Source organism: Solanum verrucosum, unplaced genomic scaffold (assembly GCF_900185275.1).
Source record: "Solanum verrucosum unplaced genomic scaffold, falcon-dt-bn FXZP01000261.1, whole genome shotgun sequence".
NCBI classification, from domain to species: domain Eukaryota; kingdom Viridiplantae; phylum Streptophyta; class Magnoliopsida; order Solanales; family Solanaceae; genus Solanum; species Solanum verrucosum.
Genome location: NW_026019969.1, coordinates 4,537,416 through 4,549,630, shown reverse-complemented (window position 1 = coordinate 4,549,630; position 12,215 = coordinate 4,537,416). Strand labels below are relative to the sequence as shown.

At 29.4% G+C, this 12,215-nt stretch overlaps 1 protein-coding gene across 1 annotated transcript in view; it reads right to left on the bottom strand.

The window, feature by feature from the left end:
• The window catches only part of LOC125816821 (cysteine synthase-like), an 85,157-nt gene that overhangs the window by 37,596 nt on the left and 35,346 nt on the right, over positions 1 to 12,215 (bottom strand). Inside the window, exons 1-3 of the mRNA XM_049496447.1 lie at positions 679 to 782; positions 522 to 579; positions 59 to 322 (exon numbers count right to left, since the gene is read on the bottom strand). Coding sequence (XP_049352404.1) covers positions 59 to 322; positions 522 to 579; positions 679 to 770 — 414 coding nt within the window. The 5' untranslated portion in view covers positions 771 to 782. Of the gene's footprint in view, positions 1 to 58; positions 323 to 521; positions 580 to 678 lie in introns of the transcript that reaches the window.

Here is a 12,215-nt window from a genome sequence, read left to right as displayed (position 1 = left end):
TACTTGATAAGTGTTATGTTTTTATAATAAATGAATTGAGTTATTTGTATAGACACACCTTTGGATTGGCAGGGTTCTTGTCCTGACGAAGAAAATAACAGTTGGGTGTTGTGTCTTTTATCTCTTGGGCCTTCTGAAGCACACCATCTATACCTTTGGCAGGATCTGTGATGTATAACTCAGCCCCCAAAGCTTTAAGAACAATCCTTTTCTCAATACTATATGATCCTGGCATCACTATCACGAGTTTATAGCCACGAACTGCTGCAATAGAAGCAAGACCAATGCCGGTATTTCCACTGGATGTCTCTAGAAGGACAGTCTTAAGCCACCATTATTTCATCATTTGAAAACCAAGAAAATAACTTCAGTTCAGCCTTTCAGATAAATTATAATAGACCACAGAATTCACATCACTATCAAGAGAAATGAACATATATATATATATATATATATATATATATCTCTTCAATGTGTTCCTTTTTCATCTTGCTATTTATTCTCATACAAACTTCACCAACCTTTCCAGGGCTAATCAGGCCCCTGTCTTCTGCATCTTTGATCATACTCCATGCAACCCTACATATTAAGAATTGCAAGTTAGAAATAAGATGTGAATAATTCAAGATTTTGCAAATTGAGCGAAGAAACAGGATGAGGGGAGTGAAAGATAAACACCTATCTTTGATACTTGAGCATGGTTGCATTATCTCCAATTTGGCTGCAATTTGGGCAGCACAACCTTCCACGATTTTGTTCAGATATACCATAGGGGTGCTTCCAATTAGCTACATTGTGAAGACAACAAAATGCGATGATGATTTGATTCTAAACAAGGAGGATGTAAAGAGTACCAAGAAAGATTTCAGAAAGGAAACTACTTCTGTCACATCTTTCGCGATCTCATGACTCTTCTCTTCCATATTTCCTTGCTCACTTACAGCAACAAGAAAAAAGAGTTAAGCATCTTTAATTATAGGAAGAAGATAGAACATGTGTAACCTACAACACAATTAAAACTAAGGAATAGTTTGTTCAAAACTGGTAATAACAAAAGGAGCTGTTATTTCCACAACAATCAGCCTATAAATTACTTTAAGGAGCTGTTAACTACCAATCTACCACTATAAGTTAGACAATTTTCTTTTTCCTATTATACTCTCACTTCATTAACATTCATGAGTTAATGTCTTTGAAAAATGTAGTAAGTAAATATATTTGATCGCCTATCAATTAATTGATAGAGTTTAAATGTTAAACTCACTGCATCAATCATTATTTTCATAATAGGTGTGCCAAGTCAAAATTTAACAAGTAAAAAGGGACGGCAAATAATAAATGAGACCACAATAAAAAAAGCACCAAAAAATTGTAACGTTTAGCAAAATAAAAATAAAAATTAGGCCTAATTCTCGAACACAACCAACCAAGATTTATTCCACTCCAAAATGCCTTAAAGATGAGAAGGAGAGCTGGCCCCATGGTGAAGCAAGTCAGGCACTAGCTTTAGCCCTAAATTTGGAAAGGTTGTGGGGGCATTTTTTTAGAAATGAAATAATAGATTAATGTTTGGACATTATTCGAAGTGAAAATTGTGAACACGGTTTTTTGGAGTTTTCAAATTCATAAAAAGTTACCGAAGGTATTTTTATAAACAAATTCTTTTTATATATCATTGTTTTTTTTTCTTTTTGAAACCACTAACAACAAATAAGACTGTTCAGTGTTCACTTCCTTTACACTTATGAAGAGTATATATATATTTTTTAAATAAACAATTTATTCTAGAAATTATATAATGTATATTTTTTTTATATATATAACAAACCAAAGATTCAATAAAAAAACAATAACACATAGCTAGTCCTAACATAACTAATCTCATGTGTCATAACTTGTATTCAAATCAAACGTGTTATAAATATGTAGACATTGCAGTACTTATATGTGGACCATTCTAAAACGTAAGGTTAGGCAATACTCAATGGTCGAATTGGCAAAGAAGTGAGAAAATCAAGTAGGTCTCTAATCTGTGTTAAAGAAGAACGACACATATTTTACATTCTAAGATGAATTAATTACCCCTATAATTTGAATTGATAATATCATAATTACCCACATTCTTCTAGCAAACTGTCACGCCCCAAGTTTGAACGAGATGGACAAATACCATATGAACATGTGCTATACAAATAATATGTACTATGCAAACAAATCTCCATACATGAGACAAATCTTGAGGAACTAATGCATATACATATTGACCAACTAGCTAAATTGAATTCTTTTTTTTAATCACATGTGGCAACAATACAATATCTACTAAGCTTTTAATAGAATTCTTTTTTTTAATGTATTATTGAATGGTCGGGACAGTGCCCAACATACCCAACTATAACTATCAGAAAATCTGAATCATTCTAGTCACCTATTAGCGCCAGATAGAATGAAGCTTATTGATACTTTGTTGAATACGCAACAAGATCCTATTACAGAAGTCTGCTAACTTGTATACCTGATCCTGCATTCATAAAAACGCAGTGTCTTGAGCACTAGGACATCAGTACATATACAACATATACTGGTATGTAAAGCAGATAGAGTAATGAGTATACACATAAGGATGCTCAATGAATTAGATAACAAAATGAGCAATTATGCACAACTGAAAACTGGAGACTCTTGTTTGCAACTAGGGAAAATACATAAAATCCCCCTTGAACTTAACAGCAAAACTTACTTTAGTACTTTAATTTTATGGGTAATTATTTACCCCCTAATCTCTTTTCAAGTGAATTTAATATCACCCTAAAATTATAATATCAGTCTTACATTGGCAAGTGTATTCCACACGCTCCAAGTCATTGATACGTCAACGCCACATCATTGCCACATAGAACATTATTTAAATTTTGTTTTTTTAAATTCTATTTTTGTTTCTTTTTATTTATTCACAAATTTAGAAAGCAATTTTTTTTAGAAAAAATCAACGCTTGTTCCTCAACTGTCACAATCCCCTTTGGTTAAAAAAAAACAACTCAGTCACAATTGCAATTGAACAAACTCAGTCAGATTGATCCAAGATCTCAAAACTATTCTCACAATCTCACAAAAACACATTTAATTTTGAAGACATTATCAAAACAATAAATAATGACCGAAAATTTAATTTGAGATGAAGAACTTATAGATTTTTCATTAAAAAAAGCTTCAAGTTCATCACATTCAAACTTTGCAATAAATAATAATTTAGAAGCAAAAATAAATTATTGGCTTTTCTATTTTTTTTTGGTGTACATCACACCCTTTTACTGATTCAAAGAAAATGGGGGTGGGATGGGGGTGTTTCAAAAAAGAGAAAGAAGCTGGAAAGTTCTTCGAAGAAGAAGTCGAAAAAGAAAAAGAAAAAGAAAAAGAAAAAGGCAAGTGGTGTTTGAGGCGGCGAGTCCGAAGAAAAAGAAAGAGAGGAGATATAGGATCAAGATGGGGGTTTCAAAAAAGGAGAAAGAGGTGGGGGTTCAAGAAGAAGAAAGAAGTTGTGCAAGTAGGGTTGAGGGCGGGAGGGGTGGTAGGGTGTGAGGAAGATGAAGGGGCTGGAGGTGGTAGGGTATGAGGAAGATGAAGGAAATAATGATTATTGGCTTAAAAGAAAAAATTAGGGCCCAGTTAGTCTTTTCTACGCGCAATGACTTTTTTGACTTGCCACGTCAGCTATTCGGATGTATTTAAATTCACTTGAAAGATGTTAAGGGGGTACCCGTATAGTTTAAGTGCTAAAGTAAGTGGTGCTGTCAAGTTTAAGGTTTTTTTTTTTTTAATGTATTTTCCCTTGAAACTATAACTTATGACCATACAAGTGACAATACGTAATATGAAACTATAATTTCTGTATTTTCCTTATTATCTTATCATATAACGTCGTATGAGTTATTCATTATTATGAAGCGCCTAGCAATTTGCCTAAGTGATGTATTGTGACTATCTCTAAACAAATGATCATATACAAATATGCGCTCATGTACTCATGACTATGATTTTATACGCATAACTGTAATCACGATCAAACACAAGGTACGCCCTCTGTGGGCTCGCTATGAGGGTCTTGCCCGCAGTCCATATGTGTCATATCTTGGCTCAAGTCAGGGAACCAGTCATGACATTCCTGCTGACTATCAAATGCAAACAATCTCACAAGGACGGGTACGCCACAATATTCGGGCTCACTATAAATGGTCTGGTCTCAATCATGTGCACTGAATAGCGTCGCACGTATTTGTCAAGTAGAACTTATGAATACCTTTCCATCGTTAAGGATAACTTTTATCAAGCAATGCCTTTAAAGATCTATGGCATGCAGATCATATTGTTTTTCCACTCAAGTAGTAATATCCATTTGCAACTAATTTTATTTTTTTTAAAAAAACATAAATATCCATCTAATCAAGTGTTGTCCTTATAGCTATGTCTCCAGGTGATCAGTACTAATGCAACTATACTGTGCTATATTATTCCTATTTACAAAACTTGACAAATATATCATGTGATTTTTTTAGAGATTTGAAGGAGTAAATATCTTTAACGGTCACTCAATTATGGAGAATCATCTAGTAAAGTCTTTCAACTTTGTTTTGTATTAATAAAATCACTCAACTTTGAGATTTTCTTTTATAAAATCACTCAACCAAATTTATCATTAAAAAAAATATATGACATGACAAAATAAATTAATTTGTTACCCATAGATAAAACAAAATTAAAGAAAGCTCATATCTTAAACCCAATCCATCAACAATTTCATATTTGTCGAAATTATAAATCTGAAACTTTATAGGTTTGCAATATTCTTCTCAAATTTATTATTTTTTGTGAAAAAAATAAATAAATTAACCTCCAAAGATCGATTTACATTTTTTAATTTTTGATGTTTAATAAATCGACCTTCAATCAAAAATCGATTTACATTTTTTGGTTTTTGGATTCAATCAAAGATCGATTATAATTAAAAGTATGTGGTTGTGTACAGGAACTTGATTTCTTTTTAATTTACAAAAGAATAATTAAATTGACCACATTTTATCTCTATTCAAATAAAAACATAAAAAAAGGTGATAAATAAACAAACTAAACCGCACAAAAAATAGGCAGTGACTTTTTTCTCTATACGACTTCCTCACTCGTCCAGCCAGATACATCTATCGTCAGTGATTTTAATTAAATTTAGACTTAATTTTGATATAATTAAATTCATGCAAATTTCTTAGTGTGCAGTGATCTTAATTTATGTGTGGGATTCGTATTTTATATGATACAAAAAATCATATATTTTATCATGTTAATATCTTTTTATTGAAAAAGTTGGTTGAGTGATTTTATAAGAATAAAGTTTAAGTTGAGTAATTTCATAGGAGAAAAACCTTAAATTGAATGACTTTATTAATACAAAACATAATTAAATAACTTTATAACATAAATACTCATAGTTGAATGACCTTTTGAGATATTATTCATATTTCAAGTAAAGGAGATTTTAGCTTTACATACCTTGAACGATGGCAAGTAACTAGCCCATCCCTTCAGGCATTAAACTCTTAATATCCAACTCTTGATTTTTATCTACTTCACTAGTTTCCCCAAAAATAATGACCAAGCTTTGTGTTTATCTTCACAGTGATATATATCCTTGATGTCCACTTTCCTTCTGCCTGTTTTGGCGACAACAGCAGGACCCTATACTAAAAATAATACAACATTTATAATATAATATTCCCTCTGTCCAATAATATTGTTCATTATATTAAAAATAGATGTCCAACAATACTTGTTCATTTTATAAAATTCATGGATAATTTTACACTTAGTTCCTAATTTATCCTTGTTATTAATTACAGTCATTTCCCTATTACATTTTTCAAGATATTATATTTATTATATTTAAAGGATGATATAAAATTACCCTTCTATTTATAATTTTTTAAGATTGTGTCAAATCAATAATGAACAACTATTATTGGCTAGAGGAAAATTTTTATAATGGATGAGGGATAGATATGATGTGGCAGACACAAGTTGTATGAGGCTCTTCTTAGAATTTGTCAAGTGGATTATTGGGTCCCATTTTCAAAAGGGAAAAGGGCTTGATATACCCCTCAACTTTGTCATTTGGAGCTGATATGCCTCTCGTTATGAAATGACTCATATATACCCTTACCGTTATACAAACGGTTCACATATACCCCTACCGTTACAAAAATGAGCTCACATATACCCTTCATTTAACGGAAGTGAAAAAATTAGTTTTAAATTTATATGTTTTATTTTTAATTTTCTTAAAAATTATTTAGGGGTATATATGGTTCTTCTAGCAAAGTTAAAGGTATATTTTAATCTTTTTTATACATAAATTATTTTTTTACTTCTTTGATTATAATTATTTGAGTTTCTTATTCTTATTTTATTTTTTTCTTTCATTCCTTTCCTTAGTGTAAAGAAAAAATTTAAAACAATTTTTTTGTGGCTATATTATAATTTAAAACTATTTTTTTTGGTCTATATTGTAATTTAATTTTTGTATTTGAAGAAAAAAATTTGGTCGTCTATAATAAGTTTTACAAGAATATTAGTGAAACATAAATAAATTTGACCATCAAAATAATAAATCTAAATTAGTCATTGAAACAAAAAAAATATGTTTGAGGAGGATTAAATATACTCATATGGGATTATATTTTTTTTAAAATAAAAAATAAAAAATTAAACTAAAATTAATTTTTTTTCATTTCCATTAGAGGAAAATGGTATATGTGAGCCATTTATATATAAGTAGGGGTAAATATGAGTCATTTTCATAACGAGGGATATATCAGCTCTAAATTACAAAATTGAGGGGTATATCAGACCCTTTTCCCTTTTGAGAAAAATGGGCCAAATCCATTTCTCTCTTTCTTTTTTAACTTTTTCTCTTTAATTGAAATCTTCAATTTTTCAACATATCTTCTTTTTCTTCTTCTTTAAAAATAATTTTATTTATATATGAAATTTAGTCTAATTCATCGTACTTTTAACATTTGATATTATTTTTCTTTCATGTATTGATTATTTACATTACTAAAAATTATTTGTCAATTAACAAATTAAATTAGATTTTTATTTTTATTTTCTTTACACTAATAATTAATTATTCTTAAAAATATAAACAAAATTTGTAAAATTGCAAAAACAATTCTTAAGGAGTAAATTAATAAAGTATCATTTTTATTTATAATTTCACAAAGAATCCGTAAAAGAAAAAATAAATAACTAATGCGAAAAACGAAAGGGGTATAAATTATTATTTCTTTCTCTTTCAATAATTTCATATATACTTAAATTCATCAAACATTCACAAGAAAATATAATGGAAAGAGCATCAATAGTTTTGACAAATAATTACATAAGTTTTTGTACTATCTTAATGTAACCCAAAATCTAAATTTTTCATAAACACTTAAATATTTACATACTCTTTCGTCAATTTATATGATATCTTTTTATTCTTGAAATTAAGCAATGTGAAATTTAGTTAATATTTTAAAATATATTTTTATTTTTTATATTAACATAAGAACTACAACTTATAATGTTTGTTCATAAATAATCCTTCCCACTAAGTTGCAATTCAACCAAAAATACTATAAGTTGTAATTCTTATCATGTTAGCATATGAAAAAAAAACACATTTTATAGCTTGAATTTCGAAAAAAAAAATCGAATAAAATAATGGAGAGAATAAAATGAAAAAAAAAAGAATTGATTAATGTAATTTAAATAGCTATTTATGTTTATCCTAAAACTAAAACAATTAATTTTTTATGAGGTTAAGTGCACACATCTTAGTTTAACTTTTTTAAGTACGTAATTATTTGACTTCAAATTTAAATTAGTATCAATATATTTATCTCTATTTGATTTTTGACAAATGAGTATTATGAACTATAAAAAAAGGTAAGGAAAATAAATATTAATTTTAAGAAATAATGAAATGCTAATTTTAATATAGTACTATTTTTTTTTCTTTGATCTTGTTATTGTATTATTTTAAATTGGCTAAATGGTCTAGTGGACCCTTGTACTTGTACCCGTTTGTATTGTGAACCCTTCTACTTACCCCTTTGTCATCTAAACCCTCGAACTCATTTAAACTCAACATGTTGAACCCTTTCAACTCATCGTGATTCTCAATTGCGTTGATGTCACATTCCATGTAAGATAAATTTTGTCACATCATTTTTTATTTTTTATAATAATTTCTTTTGGACAAAAAATCATAAAATTTTGATTCAAACTTTACAAAAAAATTTAATTATTCTTCTAAATTAAAATTTTGGGTCTCCCTACATTAGCCATTTTCACCGTGAAAAGGCCCAATCGACGGAGAAATTTGTCGCTGCCACCACTCCACTTGCCAACGAGACCACAAATGCTCTCTCCCTCATCTGTCTCCGTCTTCATCGCACACTTTCACCATTTTTCTTACCTCATCCTTCTCCAACCTCCACAAATCCAAAAATCATAAGCCGCCGCACCAGTTCATTGCCCCTCACAAGCCTCGTTCCCCTCTCCCACTGTCTTTCTTTTTCCGTACCATCAATGACTCCTGCGAATCACTAGGGACCCCCTATGCTCTCCATCCTCTCCGGCGTACCAGAAGGCCAGAACATTCCTCGCTGCCTCCGGTGTACTAGCATACTCCTCGCCGCCTCTAGTGTACTAGACCATCTAAAGAGAAAAAAAAGTACGCATAGTCAAAATAAATCTCAACGCATTGTCAGATCTGCAGAAAGATAATTGCGATAATGAGAAATCAAGCAAGTTTCTATGACTTGAAGGGAAACCAAGCAAGATATGACAACCATTGTTAGATACGCAGGAAGATGATTGGAAAATTCATCCATGAATCAATTTGCAGGAAAATTAAGAAAACAACTTTAGCACATTTTCCCTAAAAAATGATTATATTCGAAAGGTAAAATACGCAAGAGTCAAGACCCCTAAATTTGATCTTGGCAAGCTGATGATGACACCTTTAAAATTTGCATCTAGTTGGTTGCCTTCAAGAAAAAAATGGGGTTGAGGACGTTTTCTTTTTCTTTTTATTATTCAATATTTTTTAAAGCAAATTCATTGCTTCCACTTGCTTTTATTTTACTCTTTTAATTTAAATATTTTTAAAATTTAAATATGATGTTCACTTGCCTTAATAGGCATGTGGTCTCACTCTCTTGCCAACTCAACCATATTAATGCCGCATAAGCATGATCAATGGTCAGAGGGGTTTGATATATTGTATTTTATTAAATGTAAGGGTTCAAAAGACAAAGAGGTAAGTAGAAGGTTTCACAATACAAACGAGTACAAATATAGGTATCCATCAGACCATTTTGCCTATTAAATTTATGTAATGAAATATATTAAAATAAAAAAATAATAATATCAAGTACTTCATATTAAAGAGAGGGGTAAATAGAAGGTGGGGTGGGTGAGTGAGAAGAGAAAGGGAGAGGTTGAAAACACTTGAGACCTTTAAACTGTACTTTTTTCTATTAAAAATATCCCTCTTACAATTATTACATGGCATACCTTATCCACCATAAAAAATTTCTAGAAGGTGGGGTGGATGAGGAAATTTTTTATAATGGATGAGGGATAGATATGATGTGGCTGAAAAAAGTTGTATGAGACTCTTCTTAGAATTTGCCAAGTGGATTATTGGGTCCCATTTTCAGAAAAATGGGCCAAATCCATTTCTCTCTCTTCCTTTTTAACTTTTTCTCTTTGATTGAAATTTTCAATTTTTCAACATCTCTTCTTCTTTTTCTTTTTTTTTTTAAAATAATTTTATTTATAAAAAATGTGAAATTTACTCTAATTCATCGTACTTTAACATTTGATATTATTTTTCTTTCATGTATTGATTATTTACATTACTAAAAATAATTATTAAAAATTATCTGTCAATTAACAAATTAAATTATATTTTTATTTTTATTTTCATTACACTAATAATAAATTGTTCTTAAAATATAATTTTTTTTTGTAAAATTGCAAAAACAATTCTTAAGGAGTAAATTAATAAAGTACCGTTTTTATTTATAATTTCATAAAGAATTCGTAAAAGAAAAAATAAATAACTAAATACGAAAAACGAAAGGGGTATAAATTATTATTTTTTCTCTTTCAATAATTTCATATATACTTAAATTCATCAAATATTCACAAGAAATATAATGGAAAGAGCATCAATAGTTTTGACAAATAATTACATAAGTGTTTGTACTCTCGTAATTGTAACACCCCGACTTTCCAAAACGTCTAAATTAACTCGTATCATCGTGGATAGACAAGGAGGGTGAGTAATAAATTAAAAATGATGTGGTATGTCATATTTTAAGTGTTCAAGGGTTGTATCTCAAGTTTAGAAGTTAAGTAAGTGGCAAAATAAAAGTTGACGAAAGTTATCGTAAGTTCCTTTTTAAAGATTTGTCGAACATTTGGGTCAAATGTCTTGGATGTTTTCTCCCAATATATAAAGAGTTAGAAGTCCTATCACCCATTAAATCGAAGGCTTACGAGTCTAGTTTGCAACGCACAAAACCCCGAATCAAACTGACATCAGAGTAAAAAGGTATGAGGGTTTTACTAGGAACTGCCAGGGTAGAATCCGGGTTGGGTCAAAAAATGGTATGTCGGCTTATTTAACGTTTTAAGCCATGAAAACATTCTATTTCAGTTCCAAACCAGAGAGAAAGCTTAAGAGAGAGTTCCTATGTAGTTCTAACATGATGAAGGTTAGTTTTTGATGATTTTTACCATTAAACATTGCCCCCGTGCTTAGAAACGTAATCCCTACATGTGGCAATCATTTTTCCCTTCTATTAGCTGTGTTTGGAGCTGGTTTTTGAAGATATAAATTTGTAGTTATTGGTGTTTCTTCAAGGTTTACACTTGGTTAGCTAAGGTAATCATTTCGGGACCCTTTTATGGTTGTTTTTATGAATTTCTATGGACGTTTCGACAAGTTAGGGCAATATGGCAAATCTGTCGATTTAAGATTAATTATGAATTGTTTATAGGTATGTACCAACTGTGTATATATAGTATTTGCGAAGCTTAGGACATAAAGAACAACTTTCGTGAAGGAACTACGGTATTTCGAGCGTTCATTGGAAAGGTATGTTAAGGCTACTCCCTACTGTTATGCCGTAATTTTCCTAACCTTTAGAAAAATTACTTTTTTTGAAATGTTCTAAGTATAAAATATTTTAAGAAAAATACTTAGAAAGAGTCGCCACTTAATTTTTAAAAGAAATTAAGAAAACTTATAATTTTCAAAGATTTAAACAGAAAAAATCATTTGAAAATACCAAAGAAGGTTCGGGGTTCAATTTACACTTCGAGAAGGGTTTAAGCATTCGAAGTGCCCGCTAACATGCGGTTGACCTGCGACTTGACTAAAATATATTTTTTTGACTAATTTTTATAAAAGGTGTTTTAACATAAGAATAACTTACAATATATGGTTAAAAAATAAGTTAAATAAATGACACTTTTTATTTTATTTATTTTTAGAGAAAAGGAATCCAAAATGAAATATTTGACTTAAAATACAAGTGATTAGAATATTAATAAAACTAGATTAATTAGAATTTATTTTATTCATTTTGAAATAATAATTTAAACCAATTTAATAAATTAAGGCATAAAAATCCTTTTTGAATTAATTGACTAACCTTTTTGAGAAAATGACTAAATAAGTATTTTATAATAATAATTAACATTATTAGATTAGTTTTGAGAAAATAGTTAAACAAATAGCAATTTTTATTTTTTAAGAAAATGGGACCTTAATTGAAACAATTGAATTAGAGACAAGTACTTAGAATTTTAACGAAACTAAACTAATTGATTTTTATTTGAATCATTTTTAAAAAAATGATAATTTAAACCAAATTGGTTAATCTAAGCATGAAAATAATTTTCAATTAATTGAAGAATAAAAGCAAAGTTTTGACTAACTTTTTGAGAAGAAGTGACAAAGTAAAAGAAACCATTTTTAAAGTTTATTGAAGAAAAATACTTTAACTTTAAATAATTTTAGAATGAGCAAAAATGTGTGAAGAAGCGTTAAATAACACATTTTCAAGAACAAACGATTTAACTTAATTGAGGATGTAAACTTT